The sequence below is a fragment of the Lepidochelys kempii genome, chromosome 7 (genome assembly GCF_965140265.1).
Source record: "Lepidochelys kempii isolate rLepKem1 chromosome 7, rLepKem1.hap2, whole genome shotgun sequence".
NCBI classification, from domain to species: Eukaryota; Metazoa; Chordata; order Testudines; family Cheloniidae; genus Lepidochelys; species Lepidochelys kempii.
The window spans coordinates 82,787,991-82,812,626 of NC_133262.1; the positions used below are offsets into that span (position 1 = coordinate 82,787,991).

The 24,636-nt window shown below is 44.6% G+C and overlaps 1 protein-coding gene across 1 annotated transcript; it reads left to right on the plus strand.

The window, feature by feature from the left end:
- Nucleotides 1–16,538: 16,538 nt before the first annotated feature.
- Nucleotides 16,539–22,587, plus strand: FAM241B (family with sequence similarity 241 member B). Its single transcript, XM_073353514.1, has 3 exons — nt 16,539–16,616; nt 18,362–18,489; nt 20,646–22,587. The coding sequence occupies exons 2-3, from the start codon at nt 18,397–18,399 to the stop codon at nt 20,898–20,900; spliced, it is 348 nt and encodes a 115-aa protein (XP_073209615.1). The 5' UTR covers nt 16,539–16,616; nt 18,362–18,396; the 3' UTR covers nt 20,901–22,587.
- The last annotated feature ends 2,049 nt before the right edge of the window (nt 22,588–24,636 follow it).

Here is a 24,636-nt window from a genome sequence, read left to right on the forward strand (position 1 = left end):
AAGCAGGGACTTTCTTTCCAGACTGCAGAATAACCATTGGTGATGTTGAAATGCCAGTCGTGATCCTGGGAGATCCAGCTAACCGCTTTCTCCCATGGCTCATGAAGACATAGACTGGCAGCCTGGACAGCAGTAAGGACCAGTTCAACCATAGGCTGAGCAAGTGCAGAATGGTGGCGGACGTGCCTTTGGATGTTTAAAAGGTTGCTGGCACATTTTGCTTACTAGGTTAGATCTCAGTGAAAGCAATACCCCCATTGTTATTGATGCCTGCTGTTTGCTCCATAATATCTGTGAAACAAAGGGAGAAAAGTTTCCACCGGGGTGGGAGGTTGAGGCAGATCTCCTGGCAGCCAATTTTGATCAGTCAGACACCAGGGCAATAAGGAGAGCACATCGAAGGGCTCTGCATCTTTGTGAGGATTGGAAAACCAGTTTCAGCAATGAGCCAGAGTAACGTGACACTTATCTGTGTTGTTCCTTACCAAACTGATTCCTCCATTGAATTTTCTCCCCTGTAAGCATCACGCCCACCAACCACCATGTGTTGAATGAATAAACAGCCTTTTCTCCTCAATCCGTTAACTGTTATTATGCACACAAATGCAGAGAGACAGCAAAAGAAAGTAAGATAACTTGAAGCAAAAGGGCTGATAACACTGTGGGGGGAGAAACAAGGAAAGTTTGCTTACAGATGCACTGCAATAATCAAAGGTGTGGGAATGGGCACCTTCTGGTCCTTGTACCCTCCTGTGGTGTTGAGTGCAAGGGATACTGAACTTTCCTTCCCTCACCCCCATAGGATGTTTGTGGAAGGAGGATGTAGAACTGGGCCATGATGGCAGCAAGTTCAACATAGGCTGCAGAGGGACTCTAGTATCCAGCTGCCTCTCTTGAACCTCAGCCATACGTCTCAATATGTCTGATTGCTCCCTCATAATCTGCAGCATCTCTTCCTGCATGGCACGCTCTTGTTCCCTGCATGCTGTCCTGTCCTCCCTGTCCATATCGAGGTTCTCGGACAATGTAATCCTCCATGCTCTGAGCTCCGTCTTGTCGCTCTCTGAGATGCGCATTAACTCATTGAACATGTCCTCCCAAGTCTTCATTTTCCACCTTCTATACTGGGAAAGTCTCTGTCTCGGTGTGGAGGATGCACTGATGGACAAGATTTCAGCTGCAAGGAATGCAAAGCACAAGGGTAGCATTGACAGTGCATACATTGTTTCTGGGGTGCAAGGTTAATTTTTTTATAACAAAAACACCCCTCAATACACTTCACTGCAAGCCACAACATAATCACAACCGCTTACAGGCCACTTAGGTCAGCGGAAGGGACTCAGTAGAGTAGAGACATACATTATTAGATCAACCTAATGCGGCTTATGTGGACCTACATTTGTAATGTAGACCATGCCTCAGTGACCAGATTTTGGCTTTAAGCCACTAGCCACATTTGAGGGGTGTGGTCAGAGGCTGTACAGCAGGAAGCCCCAAATGATTTCTAGCTGACTCAGCCACATTCCACGAGGGGGACAGGACACATGGTGGAGCAAAGCACATATACTCTATTGTAGCAGTCAGCATGTATTCTCCCCATAGATTAGGTCAGCTGTGCTGACTGGTGTGGAGTGGGGTGGAGGTGGAGTGGGGGCTAGGGGTGGGGCAGCCTGTGCCTCCCGCATAGGCAGCAGCGGTAGTCTAGAGCAGTGCATTGTGATTATGGCGGGCTCCTGCACAGGGATGTGAAGGATGTGAGATGGCTCCTTGTGCTGTCTTTCTGCTCCCCTTGCGCACCTGCACAGGATAGCCACAATCTGTCCCTTCATCTTGCTTTAGGGTCTGATCCTGGAAAGAGATCTTCAAGAACAGAAGCTTATGCCTGCATAGAGCCCCATTGACTGTAATGGGTCTTGTCTCTTCATGTGCCCATATAGGTTCTTGCTTGCAGATCCCTTTGCAAGGTTTGACCCTTGGCCATACTATCAGCTTCTCATTTTCTTGAGAACCACATTCAGGCACATACACAGAAACACACATGAAACTAAAACAAAAGTACCTTCAACTTTAACATGCCTGGAACTGTTCATTTAATGAATTATTTAATACCTCTCGCTTATATAACACTTTTCATCAGTCAATCTCAGAGGGCTTTACACAGGAGGTCAGGATCATTATTGCCATTTTTACAGATGCGGAAACTGAGGTGCAGGGAGGTGAAGTGACTTGCCCAAGATCACTCAGCAGGCCAATGAGAGATGTGATGGATAAAAAGTAGTCCGGTTAAGCAGGATGTGACTGAGATGTTAATGGAATCTTTTCAGTTGGGGTCCTAATCTGGCACTGTTTTGACTGAGTAGATCTCTGTATGTAAGTTAGAGAAGTACCACAGTAGTTTGGTAAAGCCAGCAGGGACGCTAATGGAAACTCTTTGTGTTTATATGTAGGAAAGCCAGTGGGCACTCATATGATGGACTGACTTCATGAGCTACAATCCTTCTTGCCCAAATCTTCCCAAGCAAGCACCTAAAAGAGATACTATAAATGAACTATAGCTGTGCATCACATCTTTGACCACGATCATTCATGTGGCAAGGTAAGAAAAACTGATGCACTTTTTCCTGTTAGCTATCAGTGAACTGCACTTCTTTCTCTTTATTTTGAATGTTTCTTTCAATAGATTGAAGGTGTGAAAACGAAGTATCTGAGTTGTTCTCCCACCTGAGAGATGTATGAAATGACACACATTAAAAGTGACAAATCCGCCAAAGGATTTGGAGACTCTTGAAATTAATAAATACTTACATGTTAATATTTTCATTATACCATGTATTTTAGCAATTTACCGACCTCACAGGGGTATTGAAGATTAATCTTTGTGAAACCACATATTATATTATTTATTTAGATCAGGATTTTCAAAGTGGCCTAAGAGAGTTAGGCTTCTATATCTCATTGACATTCAATGGGAGTTGGATGTATGATTTTTTTTAGACTGCTTCGAAAATGATGATTTGTAACCCATTAACAAATTAGCCTCCAAAGGAGTGCCCTGAAAGGTGGGAGTATATTTGAATGTCCACTCATGTCACTGCTTTGAAGATGGAGGAAGTGTTGCCCCTCTTTTAGCCTGCAGACATTTTCAACATAAAAATTAAACCAGGAGAAGAAAACGCCACTTTGAGAAATGTAATTTTTTTTAAAAGCATAAGCATCTAACTCACTGAGGTCTCTGTGCAGCATGACTGAAGCTAACATCTTACATTCTTTTTTTAGTAGCTAAGATTCCAGTTTCTAATAGAGTTTATCAGCTTTGTGGTTAACCTTATCATGGCTTCACTGATTGAGACAGACCGTGACAAAACAGGACTTTCACAGTTTACATAGTCTGATCTTATGAGTTAAACCTTTCCTGCAACTGCATCTCATCCCTTTTCTATCCAGAAGATAGATAGATAGATAGATATTATACACAAACACACACACACACACACACACACACACAGAGCATGTAGTGGTGGCATCCATATGATAAATTGCATTTATCATTTGTGGTCTGGCCAATAATCCATCTCCACTAGGTCTAATCGTAGAATTCCATTCTGAGGAACTGTTTCAGATAGTTGCCATTATAACAGTTACAGTAGCAACAGTAGGGAAAAAAAAAAGAAAAAGAAAAAAAAAGCCAAAGAAATGTTTCCTCTCCCCTCCAATGCATGTAACAAATTACACCTGCCTGAGGCACAGCATGGGCAATAGACTCTTCTAGACCAGTGACACGTTCAAGTCCACTTTCTTGTGAGCCTTTAGGGCTAGAACTGGGGAACTTTATATCATTGGAAAGAGGAGATTTCTAGCTTTCCAATGGGACATACAGCATTAATTTTATCAGGCTTCATAGAAAAACTGTTTTAAGGTAAGACTTAGAGAATTTTAAAATTTGTTAGGCCTGATTTTATTCTCACTTATATCACCGTAGATAGAGAGTAACTTGATAGAAGTCCCATGACTAGATTATTGGGTCCAGCCAAGCCCAGTTCAGCATAGTACCTGAAGAAAAGGGGGCCAATGGTGGCTGTATGCCTGTTTCCTGGGATAGTCTCACATCTGGAATTGTGTTATGCTAATTGTTGTGTAAGCTTGTGAGCCCTCTGCTCCAAAGCCACTAGGGCAGGGGAGCAGTTTGTGTTAAAGCAGTAGAAAGCATGCACGTGTGTGTGGTAGTTAATGGAGACTGGAACTGGGGTGCAGGAGCCCTGTGTCAAAAGGGCCTTTGCATCGGACAGTCTGAAAGTGTGTGCGTGTCAGGAGGCCTCTATGCTTAACATTATTTCTATAGAAGCTAAAGAAACCAACCCCAAACCCTCATACAAACAAGCCAAGAAAAGGTCGATTTAGCCCTTAATGTGAGGCAGCCGGCTTGGTGTCTGACCTTGTGGCTCTGGTAATGATTTAACTCCCTGAACGAGACATTCGTAAACCTGTCAGGAGTGAGGTTCTTGCTCCCTGTCACTGTGCAACTCCAGCCAAGCACTCTAACTAAGGGGGAGGAATAGAGGGGGAAACCTTCAGCTCACGGACATAGTCTCTGTCCTCAGGGTCCCCCACCTGGCCTCCCTTCAGCCATCTGCTCTGGCTGGCTGGTTCTATTGATCAAATTCCACTCAATAGCCCTACTCTCCGGCTAGACTGGGCAAAGCCAAGGTTTCAACCTCCCTCCCCATTAATGATTCCAGAGGGACTGCTGACTTAAAATTTATCACTACTCCTTTAAAAATAAACCATTATTTATCTCCCCTCTCCCTCTCTTTTTCTCCCTCTGTCTCTTTCTTAAAGCTCTGGTCTTTCATCATTCTGACCAGTGACTTCCAAACACTCCCCCCTCCATTTTCTTTTGGTTATACGAGGTCTCCCCCACCTTCCCTTGGGTGATTGATGATTGTTTCATTATTGCTACTGACATATATATTTTCCTGTTATTTCTCTGAGATTGTATCTATCCCCCGCCCTCTTCCTCACTAGCCTCCTGCTATGATATGTAAGTGGCTGTCTGCCCAGCCTCTCTCCAGTTCATCCATAGCCCAGGCCACAATAAAGCTGATCCATAACCTCCAAAGCATCAGGAAACATCTTTTGAAATGGCTCTTCCTAAGAGAGATGGAATTCTGATGGTCACACATGCAAACTTTGACACCCTGGAGAACTGTAGGCACTAAACAATATTTTAAATTGTGCTGCAACTGAGTTAGAGCTGGGTTCACACTAATGAAAAGTATGGGTTTCAGTTTAAATAAATACCAAAAATATTAGATGCTTATCTTGATATGGGCACCTACATGACTTGATATAGTCTCTTTTAATACATCCTAACTACCAGTGACATGGCCTGAAACAGAGAATAATGTATTCTGTTTGTTGCACGGCCTTCTGTATATGTCATGTTCCTTACAGGTTCAAAACCCACCATTACTGCATCCACCTCTTGCCAAATAATGAACTCTACAGTATAGTGTTAACTTCATGTAATTCCTACATATGCAATTATGCCCCATCCTCTGGAAGGCATAATTGTAAGGCCCATGTAAGCCATGCTGAATTTTGTTCACAAAATGGTTTTCAAACTGAACCCTGATGGCAGGCTCAGAGGGATTGGAAGAAAACCAACTTTTTTTGAGAGGTACTTGAAGGTACAAGATAGAAAGAACATCCCACCCCTAAGCTCTACTGTTCCCTCCATCCTGTAACAAGCCTTAGGACTTCTTTACCTTCAGCATCTTCAGGGGAGTCTGGCAACTTATCATCAGGAAGGCTGTCAGGTTGGAGCAACAGAGCATGGCATAGGGAAGGGAGGTTTGCTAGCTTCATAGTTCTGAGAGAATCTTAGGCTTATGGTCATTGAACTTTCATGAGCATGGGTTGAGGTTAATGCATGCAGGTCTACCTGGAACCAAGGCTGATTTTAAGTGCTTTGTGTTTTGAGTCAAAACATTTTGCAGAGCTCTAATAACTGTACTCTTATTTTTTTTCCTGTTATGATAATTTATTATGTATCCCTCCGTGATTTTTTAATTTTGAAAGTGATCATCTTTGAAATCATGTTTGTCAGGTACCCACTCTGTTAAATGTTGTGGTTAAAGGTTCTAGTTTCTTTGTATTTTATTTACTGGTTTACAATACAAAGCTAATGGGTCAAGTCTGCAGTGGAGGTGGGTCCAAACCAAAACTCTGGATAAAAAACACCCTGAAATATGGGAGCAAGTTCAGATAAATGCCTTGGCTGAAATCCTGGCTCTGTTGAAGCTAATGGGAGTTTTGCGATTGCCTTTAATAGGGGTTTCCTCTCTAGCCTTTGTGACTTGCCTCCATCCCTAACTATCAGTGATACCATGTCCATGGCACTTGTGACCCTAAATTGAGCCACAAACTCCTAGCCTGGCAACCTCAAACATTTCCAACAGCAAAGCAGTTTTGCAATGGGTACGTGAAATAAAAAAGCTACTGGAAGCCAATACAGTATAATTGGAGATAATTTTTTTGTCACTTTTACAATGTTAAAAGAGTTTTTTTACTTTGGAAATACATTACTTCAGTTGTCCTTGCATACTAACGATCTGCCTTTAAACACCAAAAGCCAAGTTTGCCAGTATTGGTACATGAAAGTTTAAGCTTTTCTGTTAGTGAGCTCCCTATGGGGGATTCTCTGTGAGGAAGGGCAGCCTTGGGTACCCTCTTGGTCTTTCCATGTTACTTTTCCATTTTGTGCCACCTGCTTTTGGGGCCTTCCACTTTCCATCACTACAACTTCCCCTCCTGGTGGAGTTTCCACAGCTGAGGTATCAGAAACTGATATAAACCAGGGCTATCTGGACCCAAATATCAGCTTGTAAGGAATAGCTCTGAAAGGTGGAGTTTATAAAGGAAAATGCTGGAAACATTATTCACCGTAGTGCTGTCCCTGCAGTCATGGTGCTGTATGTTCCATATGGAATGCTGTTGTCTCTCACAAGCATTTCCAACCAACCGTGGTCTTTGGCTATATTCAGCTATAATGCAGCCATGGATTTTTTCTTTGGGAACGGGGGGGGGGGGGGGATCAAAGAAGAAACCCAAGTCAGAGAGGAAACTAATTCAGAAATAAATAAGTGCAGCTGGCGATGGAATAGGAGCACAGAATGGTCACTGTGCAGAACTAGTGCATACTGGACTGGAGAGCAGTCTCAGCTTCCTGCTGGAAGATGTGGACATGTCTATAGAGTGTGGCAGCTAATTGCAACTGAAAGGGAAGCAGGAGAATCTCAACCCCTGGGAAGGGAGGAGTGCCCTGCAGGGACTAACTTGGCTAGCTAGTTTCTAACCTTTTGACCCTGGAGATACTGTTTGGGACCCTAAGATCATTCACTGGATTGGAAAAGAATCTTTACCCCCCCCCACCTTCTCCCATTTTCTTCTATCCCATCCCCGCCCCCTGCCCCATACCCTTCACTGAGAAACCCCATTCAGTCATTCCGGGAGAGGAGTTCAATTAGCTCAGTCAATCGTCAGTAGAAGAAAGACACAAAGGGGCACAATGTGTGGGCCTCACCCAAGCCTGCGATGGCTTTGAAGCTGTGATTTGCTCACCCTGGGCAGAACCAAACGAATGCTAATTCACCTGCAGCTCACAGGGGCTGGGGGAGGGTAGGTGGGAGGTGCTGCGGCAAGGGGGTGGGGGGTGTTCTCCTCTCAGGCTGTGGATGGTTGAACAGACTGGCTGAATCCGACGGAGCAACTAGAAAGGATATCTAGTGTATGAACGGAGCCCCAGAATCTCATTACTTTCTTTCCCCCTTCCCCTGCTTTCACCCTCCGTCTGGCCCCAGCTTCATTTAGGGTGACTGATGAAAGATATAATCCTTTTTCCTTTTCACTCCTCTGTGCTGGTGACAGGGAAGCAGTCTGCAGCCAAACAAGAGAAGCAGTGGAGAGAAAGCAGTGACTGATGAGCGTGTGCACTGATACTACCCCTGCCACACAGGCCTTGGCCATTGCTGGGTAATGTCCCATTTTAAGGTATTTCTGTCTCAAAGATCTATAGAGAGAGTTGTCCAGATCCTCTAGTCTGGCCAAGCTGAATTTGGCTTTATCCTCCTTTATACTTTTCTGATTCTGAGGTTTGCTGGGGGCTGATCAGTCCCTGACATAAATTAGAGCAGCCTACAAGTTGCTGTAATTTGTACCCAGCTGCCCGTGGCTCCGAAGAGCTGTTATGGCATCTGAGAATTGGCAGGGTATTGGAATGCCTGGACCATCCCCTCTTTCTCGTGGATATGCCTTCTGGGTTGAGTCTGGGGAAGGAGAACACTCTTGGGGCTGGTTCTGCTAGATTCTGTCTATTTTGCACTACCAGACTGGTGAAAAAAACTGAAGTGGGACTAGGACTTGGCCTGGTCTCTCTCTGGGCCAACAAATCTTCTCTACCCAGGTCAAAAATGAGAATTTGCTCTGAAGTGCTTTTTTTCTTCTTCTTGGTCCTTTCAAAAAAGACTTTGCATTTAGAGACGTCCCAGGGCTAGTTGCATCTGTCCCACACTCATACAGGTAGCAACATTTTAATAATACTTTGCACAGCAGTTTTGGTCAAGGGATGTCAGATACTTTACCAGTATTAATTAAGTAACTCTCACAACACCCCTATAGTTGGAGGGGGAGTATTATTACCCTCATTTTATAGATGAAGTTAAGTGACACACAGCAAAGTCATATAGCCAGGAGTAAAACCCAGAACTCCTGGCTCCTAGTCCCATGTTCTAACTAGATTCCCTCTCTCTTTTCTTCTACAGCACTTAATTCTCTAATTAACAGCAGGAATTACACTTTCTTAGAGCTTTAATGAGTAATTTATATGCTGAGGAAAATTTTTAGATACCTCTCATGTAAGCATAAATCTATAGACCATTCACATATTTCTAATTTTTTGGAGGTACTTTGGCTCATTTTCAAAGATATTTGTGTTTAAATAAGGGGTTTTCTTCCCTCACAGTTCATCTTCTCCCTCACAGTTCATCAGATGTCAAGAATTATAACATTCATAAACCAGTCGGAGAACACTTCAATCTCTCTGGTCACGCAATTACAGACATGAAGGTCGCTATCTTAAAACAAAAAAACTTCAAATCCAGACTCCAGCGAGAAACTGCTGAATTGGAATTCATTTGCAAATTGGATACTATTAATTTAGGCTTAAATAGAGACTGGGAGTGGCTAAGTCATTATGCAAGGTAGCCTATTTCCCCTTGTTTTTTCCTACCCCCCTCTCCCCCCAAGACATTCTGGTTAAACTTGGATTTGTGCTGGAAATGGCCCACCTTGATTATCATACACATTGTAAGGAGAGTGGTCACTTTGGATAAGCTATTACCAGCAGAAGAGTGAGTTTGTGTGTGTGAAAAGAAAAGGAGTACTTGTGGCACCTTAGAGACTAACCAATTTATTTGAGCATGAGCTTTCGTGAGCTACAGCTCACTTCATCGGATGCATGCCGTGGAAACTGCAGCAGACTGTATTTATACACAGAGAATATGAAAAAATACCTCCTCCCACCCCACTGTCCTGCTGGTAATAGCTTATCTAAAGTGATCATCAGGTGGGCCATTTCCAGCACAAATCCAGGTTTTCTCACCCTCCACCCCGCCACACAAATTCACTCTCCTGCTGGTGATAGCCCATCCAAAGTGACAACTCTTTACACAATGTGCATGATAATAAAGTTGGGCCATTTCCTGCACAAATCCAGGTTCTCTCACCCCCCTCCCAAAAACCACACACACAAACTCACTATCCTGCTGGTAATAGCTCATCCAAAGTGACCATTCTCCCTACAATGTGCATAATTAAGGTGGGCCATTTCCAGCACAAATCCAGGTTTTCTCACATCCCCCCCACCCCCATACACACACAAACTCACTCTCCTGCTGGTAATAGCTCATCCAAACTGACCACTCTTCAAGTTTAAATCCAAGTTAAACCAGAACATCTGGGGGGGGGGGGTAGGAAAAAACAAGAGGAAATAGGCTACCTTGCATAATGACTTAGCCACTCCCAGTCTCTATTTAAGCCTAAATTAATAGTATCCAATTTGCAAATGAATTCCAATTCAGCAGTTTCTCGCTGGAGTCTGGATTTGAAGTTTTTTTGTTTTAAAATAGCGACCTTCATGTCTGTGATTGCGTGACCAGAGAGATTGAAGTGTTCTCCGACTGGTTTATGAATGTTATAATTCTTGACATCTGATTTGTGTCCATTTATTCTGTTTAATAATTTATTATTATTGTGTGTGTGGTTTTTGGAAAAAAAGGGGGGGGGTGAGAAAACCTGGATTTGTGCTGGAAATGGCCCACCTTGATTTTCATACACATTGTAAGGAGAGTGGTCACTTTGGATAAGCTATTACCAGCAGAAGAGTGAGTTTGTGTGTGTGGTTTTTGGAAAAAAGGGGGGGGGGTGAGAAAACCTGGATTTGTGCTTGAAATGGCCCACCTTGATTATCATACACATTGTAAAGAGAGTGGTCACTTTGGATGGGCTATTACCAGCAGGAGAGTGAGTGTGTATGGGGGGGGGGGCGGAGGGTGAGAAAACCTGGATTTGTGCAGGAAATGGCCCACCTTGATTTTCATACACATTGTAAGGAGAGTGGTCACTTTAGATAAGCTATTACCAGCAGGAGAGTGGGGTGGGAGGAGGTGTTGTTTCATGGTCTCTGTGTATATAATGTCTTCTGCAGTTTCCACAGTATGCATCCGATGAAGTGAGCTGTAGCTCACGAAAGCTTATGCTCAAATAAATTGGTTAGTCTCTAAGGTGCCACAAGTACTCCTTTTCCTACCCTTAGCTTGGTTATGGAAATTCGCTTTTATCAGGGCTTCTTGGTTGCTTGCAGCTTGTTCAAATGCAGCAATGTGTTTATTCTCTGGTCTGAGCAAACGTGATCATATTACTTCTTACTACTCATATTACCATCCTACATTCATTACACTGGCTGCCCGTAAGGGCCAGAATCAGATTGATTTTAAATTGGCCTTGATGGTGTTTAAAGCCCTTACTGGTGTAAGCCTATATCTGTGACCTATTTGAGCCTGGCCCTGAGCGGAACTGATACCACCTACCTTTCAGGGGCCTCACTGTTTCCTCTCATGTTAGCAGGTGGGCCCAGGTAGTGCAATTCACTTTTACATGCCATCTTAAAAATGTGACGTTTCCCCCCATAAAGACTCTTGTGGGCCGTTTATCTACATCTACCCTCTCTGCCTTTTTCCTGTGTGTCACATCTGGTTTTATGAGAGCAATTTTATGACACTTCTATATATTTATTGAATTATTGTGCAGCATCCAAGTGCCCAAGATATGATCCATGCTGGAAACATAAATGTCAAGATCGACACTGGAAACAGATATTGCCATGATCTTTATGAATGCATTTCTCAGGGTCAGTGAGACCGTGATCCTCCCCCTTCAAGAGAAAAAGAATATATTTTTGGAATCAAGTGATGATGAGCAGAAGACTTATGTGAAAAAGTGCTGAGATTCTTGATTTTGGGACAGGATGGTCACATCAGTTATTAGTCTACAGTGGCCTAGAAATCTCAATGTGAGAGGCCAGTATTTTTTCCCCAATAGCAAGAGAATTTTTCATAGGGACTTTTTTTAAGCCTGACCCCTGGCATCTGTCTGGCCTTAATCCAGTCTTGCTGCAGCCGGCGGTCTCTTACTATGGCCTGTTCTTCTCTCTGCCGGAACGCTACGCGCATTGTTCCTATCTGTGATATGTGGACACTGCAGATCCCCCGCCTCCCTAGACTTGGGTTTGGAGAATGCTTCCCCACCTCTTCTTGCTCCCCACACACACTCTCCAAGTTGCATGGCCTATTAGGGAGCCCCTTTGTGATGTAATTGGATTTCTCCCCTTGTTAGTTTGCAATGAAAATGTCATCTATATCGGGGAGGCACTCATTCATCTCAAATTAAATTCGGTCGTCTCTTCGGTGAGCTGTGAAACTATTCACACAGCAGCAGGCAGCTGCAACTGGAGGCTTCTTTGACAATACCTCACACTGCTGTCTGAGTGCAGCTTCCCCAGTCCTGCAGAGCTGGCTTGCTCCCATAGGGTGAGTCAGGGGAGTACTCTGTTTCCTGAAAGCTGCAGGTCCGCCCCAAATTTATTACCGGGGACCAACATCCTGGACACACACGTACACACACACAAGAGAGAGATTAGAGGTGTTCTGCATCTACAGTTTAAAAAATGGCTACTGATTTTACGTGTCCAACAAGAGGCAACTTGAGCCCCCAAAAGAAAAGGATCCAAACTCAGTAGCCAGTTTTGAAAATGTCAGCCACAATGCATTGATTAGTTTACAATGGGGGAAGTACCTGTATACGTTTAAAATTAAAGGCAGTTGGTGGTTGAGTACAAGATGTTGTGATTAATAATTCATAATTTTATTAGGTTTTTAGGGAATTTTATATTGCGGCTGTTCTAAGTGAAGTGTGACTTCCAGCCATACTAGATGGAGAGCATTACCACTGCAATCTGTAGGGGAATGAACTTGATGGCGATAAGTGGAAATTGCCTTTATAATACAAAGCCATGAAGCGTTTTCATATTTTTGCTCAGATATCTTGCTTTAACATCACCATCAGACTACCTTTTGTTATGTTGTCCATTTACAGAGAAACAAAGAGCCAAACTATCTTTTATTATGTGCTCTCATGCACAGCTAAATTTTTGGAATAGACAAAATATAGTAGATTAAGTCTGATTTTCATGAAATTGTACATATGCATTTATCTGGGTTTGAACTAGGTGAAAAATGTGACATATTTGTGACATTAATTTTGTATGCATTTTATTCATCATTAACAATATCAATAGACTGGAATTGCATTCTAAATACAATATGATTGCCCTCTGGTGGCCAAGTTAATGGCTATAATTTTTCAAACAACACTAACCTACTGAATACGGGGAAAAGTTTGTTTTAAATTTCAAAGCTATTTAATTCACATCCCATTGGGGCCAACGGCTAACTGAAGAGCCCATATGTTTCTTTTTTTTTTCTTACTGTCAAGTGATCACTACAATTTTAACATTTAATTATCTTTATCCTCCAAAAATACTCAGCAATTAAAAATATCTAAACAACTTTACATATATATGACAAATATATGATAAACTTTAGTTACTAAGATGAATTTGAAATGAAAAAGCAACACCAAACAAAAAGGCTGGATTTTAGGGGATTTCAGTGCTAATGGGGTAGAGGGAAACTCTGGAAGAATAAATAGGAATCTCTGTTAGTTGAAACTTGTGGAGTTTGCTCTCCCCTACACTAAGGGAGAAGTGGGGCCCCAAACCAGTGTGGCATTGGTATACAACACCGCTGTCTAGTGGGATAGTTTGGCTAACCATCTAAATTCTGAACCTCTTGAAATTTCCTCATTTTTCAATTGGTAGGCTGGTTTGCTGAGTGCTTTTTTACTGATTGGTTCGTTTGGTTTTGTTCTGTGGAGGCTAGTCTACTACATGCTCATATGTAGTCTGTCTGAGATTTTATTTTTTTTATTTCAGTTCTCTTGTAATGATAGAAGCAGAGTAAGAATAATTTAAAGTGGAAAAGAAAATTATTATTTCAGTTTAGCATTAACTGGGTAGTGGAAAACTGTTGGCAGTACTAAGAGAAGTGTAAGCCTCCTGTCCCTCCAATGTGTATTCAAAGCATGTGTTTAGTGAAGCATATACAGGTCAGATTCAGTAATGCTTTCCCTAAATACTTTAAACAGCGAGAAGGATTCTAACTGGGAAATCACAGGAGACCTGTCTACCTTTGCTACTGCTGATCCCATGCCTGAATTTATTATGTCAATTTTATGGCTCATTATCACTCCTGTTGCTGTATATGTGCAGACCATAGGTCATAGGACTCAGTAATGCTTTGTCGTGTGTGTACACAATATATTGCAAATTCTGTGTGTGATTATCTGTGTGTTGCTCTGCCTTCCCTTGTCATCTCTCCGCAAGCCAAAATTGTGACAAAGAGCTGTCCTTGACCCCATATTTTTACTTGAAATTTTGAAAATTGAAGTTGATCCATGAAAAGTTTTTGGGTCCTCACAATTTCACAAAAGGCTAAACTGAACAGACTTGAACACTACATGGAACAAACTTGTAAAATCTCCCCCAGAGCATTTTTCAGCACTTTTGCTCAGGGCTAAATATGATCACATTAAACTCCTAGAAAGTTGCCAGCATGGTTTATCTGGCCAATATAGATGGAACCTGCAGTATGTGTGGGGCCTGTAGCACAAACAGAGATTGCACATTTTATCCTTCAGATACTTGGAGTTGGAGAGATTGATTTTAAAGCCAAACCCAAAGGGATTTCCAGGAGTAAGAGGGCATCTGCAACATTCAGTTCAGTTTTAAAAGTAAGTGAAATGTGTGGGCTAAAGGGCTTGACAATGTCTCTTTAAGATTTTCTTTATTTCTGAAGGAGTGGGGGATTAATGTTGTGGTCCTAAACTCCAAACCAGCTTTCCCCACTTCCCTTTTGATTTTTGTCTATTAGAAAAGAAGTCAGCAATCTGTTAAGAGGATTAGCTCCATTACTTGAGCTCACAATGGGGGCCCCCCAACGAAGAAGGTCTATCTTTGTGAGTGTCCATCTTGGATGCTTTTCTTCCCCGTGGAGGTGCAAGCAAAGGGAGACCAGAGGAGATGAACAGGATCACCACCCTGTCTCTCTGTCCATGTCACATGGTCCCGCCAGTTGGTTTCAACTAAGCTGATGCCAAAGGCCTAATTAGATACAGACTGACAAAATATAACCCATCCTTATGTCAATAAACATGTCCCATTTAAAGCTTTCTGATCTAGAAAATGAACTGTTACTGTGAACTCTACACAGGGTAATTTGGACTGAGGAGAAATGGAGTGCCTCTACAAAGCAACATTTGTTACATCAGAACCTGGTAATACCCTCATGGTGTTATAGAGCATTGTATTCCTGTGTGGACAGAATTAACCAGGTTACTAAACTGTGTTATAGTCCTGGAATTTACAAGTCTCGAGCAGCCTAACTGTAGTCTGAACCCACGAACTCAACTGCTGCCAACTGCTAGCCAGGACTCACAAACCAGTCCCTACACTAAACCTAGCCTGGCCCCACAAACTGCTACCAAACTTTACCACAGCCCAGGTTAACAAGCATCCCCAAACCATATCCTAGCCTGCCACTGCCTACAAATTAGCTCTAAACTAGTCCCAATGTTAACCCTAGCATGGTCCCAGAAACTTTTGCCAGATCTCACACTCATCTGAGCACCCCCGCTGCCTCACAACCTTAAACCAGTCACAAGCCCTACCCTAGTTTCCTAGCCTACAAACTGGTCCCCAATTGGCCCCAAATTCAATCCCATACCATCCCCAGCCCATGAATTCATCCCAGTTTGAGGCACTTTAACTGCCCGGCAAACCTGGCTTGTGGGTTAGCTTTGTGAAAGTCAGGACAGTCCTACAGATTTGGAAACAAGTGGTCAGTGTTTCAGATTTCTGATAGGCTGTAGCCTAGGCAGTGGCACTGGAACCCTTTTAATAGTGGGGGTGCTGAAAGCCAACCCCCTTACCCCCATTCGCGCCCCGCACCCCAGCTGGGGCCTGGAGCAGTTGTCCTGTCTCGGGGTGGGGTGGGGTCGGACAGAGGTAAGGGGGAAAAGTCTGGGGGTGGGCATGGGGCCAGGAGTGGAGTCCTGGGCACAGGGCCTGCAGCTGGGACCTCGCAGCTGGAGCCAGTAGCAGAGACCTGGGAGCTGGGGGCTGGGTGCGGGGCCCCGGAGACGGGGCCAGTGGCTAGGGAGGGGGCCAGCGCCCCAAGAGCAGAGCCCCAGGCTCGGGGACCCGGTCACAGGGTCAACGGCTGGGAAGCGGGGCCGGTGGAAGCTGGGACCCGAGCCCCAGGGGCAGGGCTGGGGAGCAGAGTCCTGGACCTGGGAGCGGGGCCCTGGCTTGGAGCCATAGGCACTGGGCCAGCGGCCGGGGAGCAGGGCTGGCAGCTGGGACCCAAGGCACAGGCTGGGGAGTGGAGGCCTGGGTGCTCAGCCAGTGGCTCAGTGTAAAATCTGGGGATGCTGCAGCACCTCCCGCACCCCTAGTTTCCACGCCACGCCTATGCCTGGGGCGCATTGCCCCATATTCCCTTCTCTTTGTGCTGGGGCACTCGCCATGCCTAGATTTCAGATGCGTCGGGATTATTAGAGTTGTTTTGAGCAGGGTGATCAGAGTCATGGTGTGAATGAACATGCAGGCCAAGGGAGAGGAGTGTAGCATAAATACTGTGGAGACAGAGGGGCAGAGTTCAAAAGAGAGCTCACTTAATCTCCATAGCCAGTTCAGAGAACTGCAGTTTACTGTGGCGCCTGAAGAGGGGTTTGCTCAGCTCTGGAGAGCCCCTGGCTAGAAGAGAAACTGCTTGCTCCCTCACCTCGCTCAGCTAACTTCCTGTGATGTCAGCCCGGAGGAAGCAGCAGTTTGGGTACAAGTCAGTCAGACTGTATGGAGTGAACAGAGAGAGGGAATCGCCAAGGTGAGTATGCTATTTCTGACAGTTTATCGGTAATCTGCTCAGGAAGCAGTACGGCCTCTTCTGCTTTCCCTTCTCCTCCCACCGCCCTAAGAGCTGCTTCTTGCAAAATTTCAAAATTATGTCAAGAAACGTGAGGCAAAGAAGAAGAGTTTCTGAGTACCGTGCAGAGTGACACAGGCAGCTTGGGTAGTATAGTGTTCCTGCTCAGGCTAATTTAAGCCATGTACCTGACCCAGAGGAATCTGTTAGTGCTTTGCTTCTACTTGCCCAGCATATGTGGTATGATCAGCATGCTCATGTGTCTGTGCATCTATCAGCCCTCCTGGGAATGGGAGAGACTGGCCTTCAGATTCATATGACAAACTGGGTCATTCAGGCCATTCTGAACCTGGTCTTGTAGAGGGGAAACACACTGCTAGTCTCTAAGGTGCCACAAGTACTCCTTTTCTTTTTGCGAATACAGACTAACACTGCTGTTACTCTGAAACACTGCTAGCTGTCTCTTTGAAAGGGGGGGTTCTATGCATTGTGCACTGTGGTGGTAAGGCATAGCTGCTGTGTTGGATCTTCCTCATCCCTGGGCACTGGATGGAAGTTTCTAACCATCCCTTTACCCCCCCCCCCAAAAAACAAACAAACAAACAAACAAACGAAAAAAACAAAAAACCAAACCCATAAGTTTGCATTATAGGCAAAGGTTCAGGTCAGTTCCAGTTTTCACCCTGTGCTTTGAGCATTGCTAGTTCTAATAGCCTGGAAACCACAAATGCCAGGTTTTAGAAACTAGATCCCTGGGATAGATGTGTTGTAATGGTCAGTTTTCCTGTCTGTGTTATAGATTTGACTGGTCAGACCAATTTTTAATTTATCAGCAGAAACGTGTTTGTTAAATCACAGCACAAAATATTCTTCTGTGCAGAGCCCTCCTGCATGTTTTTCCTAAGGTTCTGCTTCTTAGAGATTTGCTATTACAAGAGGGAAAACCTTACGGTATTTTAGAACCTTTTTTTAAGTTGTAAAACAGCTGACTTTATTGCAGTTTCTAAAACTATGTTCATATGACACTTTCAAAAGTAATTTTTGACAGCTTTTCAAAAATATTATTCTCTGGGGATTCCATAGCTATGAAAAAGTATCTTTTTCATTTTCTGGCAGTGGGATTTTTGCTGTGTCCATAAAAAAAATACATTTATAGTGTGCGTAAGTAATAGATAAAATGAGAGCGATAGACACACATATCTTCCCATTCCCCAAGAGGCTAGATTGTGGCATTTACATCTCTACCTTTGGTATGGTGTAATGTGGAGCTGCATCACACCAGGATGTATGCTGGGGAGAAGGTGCCATGATGTCTCTGGGCTTCTCTGTGGGCACATTCCCTGGGATGGAGCAGATTTCACCCTTATTGCATAGGCCCTTTTCTGCAAGCTGGTGAGGAATGTGGGTTGCACCATGACCCTTATCTGCTCCCTACTCTTACCAACCCCTTGTTTTCTGTCTTTGCTCCCTGGTAGGCATCAGGATTGAACAATTCCTACACTCCCCAGAGGCCTCTTGTGGGGGCCCTTATGCAGTCGTGCAAAGAGTGGGGGAAACTTCTTGCATGTCCCTCCTTGACTGCACTCACAATATGGCCCAAGATGTTTAACTGGTTCCCCCTGAGCCTCTCTTCCCTCCTGGATCAGTCTGAAGTAGCTAATAATGCTCAGAGGGGAACTACAGGTCCTTTCTCCTGTGTGTTACAGGTGTGACAGGGTGGGTATATTGCGTGACCCCAAGGATGGTCCGGATTTTGGCCAATGGAGATATTGTACAGGATGACGACCCCCGGGTGAGAGCAAATGCACAGCACAGGGAGAACACCTCCTGGCAGGTAATGAAACAGAAAAGTGTGAAGAAGTGCAGTGTATTTTTGTAATTGCTTAGATTTTTTGCTGAAGGAAATGGATGTGCATCAAGATTTACATCTTCAATGGATGCTTCATAATTAACATTCCCTTTCAGCTGTGAGCATGTGCGGCTGCAGAGCAGTGCGGTACCTACAGCACACCTCATGTGGTTGGAAGCATGGCTGGTAGCTGGGCCCTGCTTCCAGAACCTGCAGCAGCTCCTCTTTTGTGCCATGTTAAACCTCAAGCCAGTAGGGATGGGTAAGGAGTGTGTATGTGTGTGTGTGTGTGTGAGGGACAGGAACCAGGGTTGCCATTTAGGTAGGGCACGGGGTGTTCGTGGAGAGGCTAGTCCCTGCCACTGGGAGCAGCCTCCAAGGGCTATCAGTGCTGAAATGAGCCTGGCCTGGCAGGGAGTTGTGGCATGGGGGAAGGGGGAGACTGTGCTGCCACTGCTGCTGGGGCAGGAGTGCCTGGTCTGTGTGTTCCTGCCCGCTCTGGGCTGCAATGGCAACAGCCTCCCGGGCACCCTGGTTTGGGAGGCAGGATTTCTTGGGAAGGCGTGGTAGCGGGCTCCCTCAAGGGCTGAGGCTCCTGGGAAGGGCTGGGTGTAGAAGCTTATGATAGGAAAGATAGGGGCTCCTGGTTTCCTAACTGTGTGTGTTTTTTAACTCAAGCTCTTGAAAGGTAATGGGTACTCAGCATGCATGTCTGTCCCAGATGCATGTGTATTACTAACATGTTGTTTTAAAAATTCCTTACACTGTTTAATGTAATATAGTGTAAAAAGATTTTTTTTAAAAAAGTCTCAGATTGCTACAAAAATGTAGCTCTCACTGGAATTTGGAACCCGCTCAGAGCAAAGAAAATGTAGAGGGAACATTGATCGTAACGTTCTGTCCAGAGGGCTAGGCAAGACAGAGTTGGGAGAAACAGCATTCCACATTTTACTGCAAAATACTGGAAGAATCTTTGGGGTAGGCAGCGGAAATGACAAGTGCTGTTGTGGGTGCAGAATTTGGGTAGGAATCTGAGTTCACGTTTAGGGCCCAACCACCCTGACCAAGTTAAAACACACAGGAGGGGAAAAGATGCTGCAAATCACGGTGCGCTATGGCTGCTGGGCTCTGTAATGTGGGTATGTTGGCCTGGAGAATGGATTGACTGTTGAGGCCAGGGATCTGCAGGAAACATTGGTTTAAGCTCTCTAATTCCCAGACATTGGTTCAGGGCCAGTTCTAGGGGTGGGTGATCACGGCAGTTGTCTTGGGTGCCAACTTCCAGAGGGCACTGTGCTGCTCTTTTCTGTTTGCTGTGTTTTGCTTGGCTGCTCTGGGGGTGCAGAAAATGTCTTTCATCCTGGCCAACAAAATGCCTACGTTCCTGCATCGGTTGTCCCTCTGCCAGTCCTCCTAGAACCAGGAACATGGCAGCCTGGCTCTGGGGGAATCTTGTTGCTATCAGCTGTCCTACTGAAGTGGTGCATTGTAAGTCCCTTTGTGGGTAGTTGGTAATGTGCTGGGAGAGCTAATGCTGGTTTGAACAGCATTGACTCCATCTTGGATTTAAAAAATCTGGTAGTAGTTAGAGGAGCACGATCCTTGGCTCCATCCCCTTCTCTCCTGGCACACCCATCCCCCACCTCCACCAGTTCCATAAATCCCTGACCATGCAGAGTTTGGAAGGGCTTCAGGTTCTCAGGGAAGGAGCTTCTGTTTCCACCTGGCTGGGTTCCCCTTCACTTGTGTAAATGGGTGCGTGTGCCTGGCCCCAAGGGATTTACATACAGGGTGGGTGGGTGAAATTGTGTACTGTGAGGTGTAGCCCAAAAGGTGCAGTACCTGTAATTGTTCTAATGTATCCTACTCTCCATTCCTCTCTCCCCACAATTTCAACTTCAGTTTAGAGCGCAAAAGCCAAGCAGTTCCTAAGAAATGTTTGTGAGAGGAGGGGCAGTCAGTTGTGGTCCCTGCTCTCTGCCGCATTGTCTCTCTCGATGACCTCGGGATGATATTTTGCTCTGAATTAAATAATAGGAACGTTTCTGAAATTTTTGCCTTGTTCTTTCCTTCAGCTTCCACCCCTTCTGTGAGTCTGATTCAGCGGGCTGAATTCCTTCTCTCTCTTGTTATGTTTGCAGGAGTTTTTCAACGTGGTGCCTAATGCAGGCCATGCTCGACCGCAGCAGCAGGCTGCCAGGCCTGGGGGGCGCTCTCCATTTTCAAAACTGAACCAGCAGCTAGTGAACATGGGATTCCCCCTCTGGAACCTCGGGAACCAGGTGGTGGAGCCAGTGATGTCCATCCTGCTGCTCTTCCTCCTCATGATGGTGGGCGTGCGTGGCCTCCTCTTGGTGGGCCTTATCTACGTGGTCTCACACCTGAGCCAGCGGTGACAGTGCCCTCCCACTGGCCACCAATGCTTCCTGCTTAGTGAAAGAAAGACCAAGTTTCCTTGTCAGGCATGGGTGTGTTTGTGAGTGTGTTCCCCCACTGAGAGTGTGTGTATATGTGTATGTGTGTGCAGGTGCACAGTTATGTATCCTGAAAGTGTCTGTGTGTAGTGTTCAAGGGGAATTGAAGTGTGGAGTTGGGATGCCCAAAGGCACAATCCCAGGTGTAGCATTTCTTCTCACGTTAAGCTGCTCCTTTCTGAGGGTTGCCCAAGTGAGGCTTGGCTTGCCCAGGAGCTTCAGCCACTGGCTAGAGAGGTCATGCCAGAAACCAAAACTTTGGTGCACCTATAGAAAGGGTCTGGCATGTCATGTTGTGTCATCCAGCACTTATCAGATACAGTGCCTAGACCTGAGGGGAACTGAAATGGGAGCTTAATTTTCATCTGCAGGTGTGAAGGGCAGTAGGGGTTTCCGAGGAGTAATAAAACAAACACGCATGAATGTGAGACAATTTGAAAATGGCCTGGTGAAGGCAGGGTTTACTTTGTAATTACTATTCTGATCTTAGAGGTGTATTGGAAGGGAAGTTTAAATTAAAAGAAGAAGAGGTATTGATGGGTTTGAGCTGACAGCACAGTATATGCTACATCTTAAACATATAGGATTGGAGAGCTGTTATAAGGGGCTAAAGGGGGACATTAAAAGAGAAAGTGGGGAGACCAAAAAGGAGTTTGAAGAAGATTAAAACAGGGAAGAAAAAAAGTGTCTGTAAAACAGGTCATGTCACCTGTACTTTTGTCTTGCCTGGGTTGTCTGGGATATTTGAACAAGAACTTGCTCCGGGACGTTGTCACTGTGGGTGATACCTTATCCCTGCTGCAGGAGGAATGATTCCAACATTGAGTAGCTGGGGAAGTTGGGCTTGGAAATGTGTGGATGGAGGAACCAATTTTTAAACAATACAGTCCTTGATAATTTGCAGAAGTGGAAATTAAACATATCTGCTAAAAACATATTAGAGAGGGGTTGTATTAGGTGTGGTGTATTTTAAAACTTTCTTCAATCCCTCTTTAAGGCCAAGAAACATAAGAACTTTCATCTTGATGAGCTGAGAATCAGTGAGCAATATTTCTCCTCTGTCTTATAAATAGGACTGGGCCTCAACAAAAACAGCAGATCCAGACTTTGGGGGAAGTTTACATCCCGATTGGATCCATACTTCAGGCCTGTCATTATAGTGGGCCAAACCAGACCACAGAATTTAAATTACCCCGCCCATCCTCCCACAAATTTCTGGAAGTTTGAAATCAGGTGCAAATACAGATCTGAATTGTGACTTGGGACCATATTGGCTTATAACAGCTTTACTGTGTGTGTGTGTGTGTGTGTGAGTGAATATGGAGAAGCCTTACTGAACACTTGTGTAGCATGCATGGACAAAGTGGTTCTTGTTTTTGTTCAATAAACTGAGTGAAGGAAATTGTGCATCACAAATTGACTGTAAATTTCTGCCTTCCCCAATGGAGTGTAAAAATGCCAAGAGCAACACCTCAAATTCTCCTCTGGTTCCTGTGATAACGAGAACCTTCTGCTAAAACAACAAGGAGAAAAAAAACGGTAACATGATGTTTTATTATAAGATTAAAATTGTTCTGTGACGCTAGTACATAAATCTCTTTCCAAACTGCCTGTTGTCTGAATTTCTTGCTGTTCTTGGGCCGGTGGCCAGCATGCCAGAGCTGGTGAAAGTCAGTGATTGCTCCCCAAGCGGAGCTTCCACAAATCCCAAGTGCTGGAAAATCTGGGAAGACACAGCTATGCTTTTAACTGGTGTATTGATTAAATACAACCCTACAAACGAACTGACTAGCTCATGGGATTGGAATAGCAAGCCTGTCACTGAGATGGAGTTTAAGAGTCTTACAGATAAAGGCTTGAGCCTGAATCTCACTGAGACTGTCCAGTGACCCAGGCTAGCTTTGTGGGGTGGTGCACTATCATCATGTTGTATTGCATTGTGCTGATGTTTTGGCAGGTTGCTTTGTTTAGGCTGAGGTTCTCAGTCACTCCTTCTAAAACTGAAGCTATCTTTAACTGCAGAGCTCTGGCATTAACTGAAATTTGTTACCTTCTGATGGTCGTTTGGTGACCTATATAAAATGATGTGATGATCTCAGCTCAGTTCCTGATGAACAGCTGTCTAACTTCATCGTGACTGGCACTTATGCTGAGAGTTTCAGCATAGAGATCAAGGACTGAATGGCATTCTGGGACTGAACCATGCATCCCTGGAGGGAATCCCTCCAAAGCCAACCTGAGGCATATTGGCAGGTTAGTGCTGAGGTGCGGGGCTTGCATGGAGAGTGGGCTAATTTGGGATACCAAGTCATTACATTGTGTAGAGATGGCAGGGGCTGACTGGCTTCCTGTATGCCCCTTGAACCCAAGTCAATCTCCCCAGTGGAAAACCAGCATAGGGGACTGATCCCATGGGATTCTGTGGGGTTTTTCCTGTCTGCATCACCAGCTCTTCCTCCACAGGGAGGCAGAGCATCTGAGAGGGACTCTGACAGAGATGGGACTTCAACACTGGGGGCCCCCCATTGTGAGCTCGAGTGACGGAACTAATCCTGTTAGTAAATCATTCCTGCTCTTTCCACAGAAGAGAAGCTCCTTGTGAAAAGAAACAATAAAGGTGAGCATAAGGGATTTGGGTGCTTCTACAACGGACGTGTTAATCACCAGACCTAATCTCCTAAACGACTGTGTTCCCGTGTCAGGTTGAATTTGAAGCCTGGATGCTCAGAGTGAGTTTGAGGGCTAGTGCAGTAGGCTTCATTCAGGCAGGAACTTAATGTATCCTAAAAACTGATTAATTGAAATGAATTAACCCTGTTAATACCTTCTCCAGCCTGGTTGCTTTTATTTTCTTTTGTTACTATTCCATAGCAGCTCCAGTCCTAAACTTCGCACAATACTAGGGTGCTATGTCATTTTAACTTAAGATAATTTGTCTCCTATACCTCAACAGGCATTAAGGTTGCGTTGCTGCTGAGGATGCTGTGTTTTGTAGCCTGGACACGCATCCTTCCCCAGCATCCCAGAATTATGTTAAGGGATGCTACGCTAGTGGAGGTACTGTCCGTTTTAACGAGGCTATTCTCTGCATTCCAATGTCTCAATCAAGTGCTATGAAACATTATGTAGCTGATGTTTAGTGAACCATATTCCACATTAACACAATTCTAAGAGATATTGGGCTTGTAGCAGGCAGGTTAATGAGTGTGACAATTTTGTGATAATTTACATGGATAAGAGTTTGTGAAAGACGAGGCAAGCTCCTAGACCAAGGTCAGAGCTTCTTAACACCTTCAACAGAAGAAAAAGGCCATGACTTGCATTGGCTTGCATCTGTACAAAATCAGTAGAGAAATATCTTTTAGGATCTTTCAATGTCTTGGAGATTTATTTTGATTCATATAGAGTACAATAACAAAAGGGTTGCTGGCCATGCCAGTCTTAAATCCTGGAAAACTCCCTTTCCAAGACTAGGTAAGTGGATGATGGTGAAAGTGCATGTCAGGGGAATGTGTCTATGTATTTGTGTGTGTGTGTTAAGCACACGTCAGGTATGTGTCTCAGGCACACCTGTCGTGCTAATTTTACGTGTCTTCTGCAGGGTCACTCAGCTATTTCCCATATGTAGATGTATGTCAGTCGTGCATGTCTCTGCTGG

Excerpts from the sequence above, each read along its gene's own strand:
- FAM241B (XM_073353514.1), top strand. The coding sequence starts at position 18,397 with ATGGTCCGGATTTTGGCCAATGGAGATATTGTACAGGATGACGACCCC. Across the intron at positions 18,490-20,645 it reads GGGAGAACACCTCCTGGCAG|GAGTTTTTCAACGTGGTGCC; the intron begins GTAATGAAACAG and ends TTATGTTTGCAG.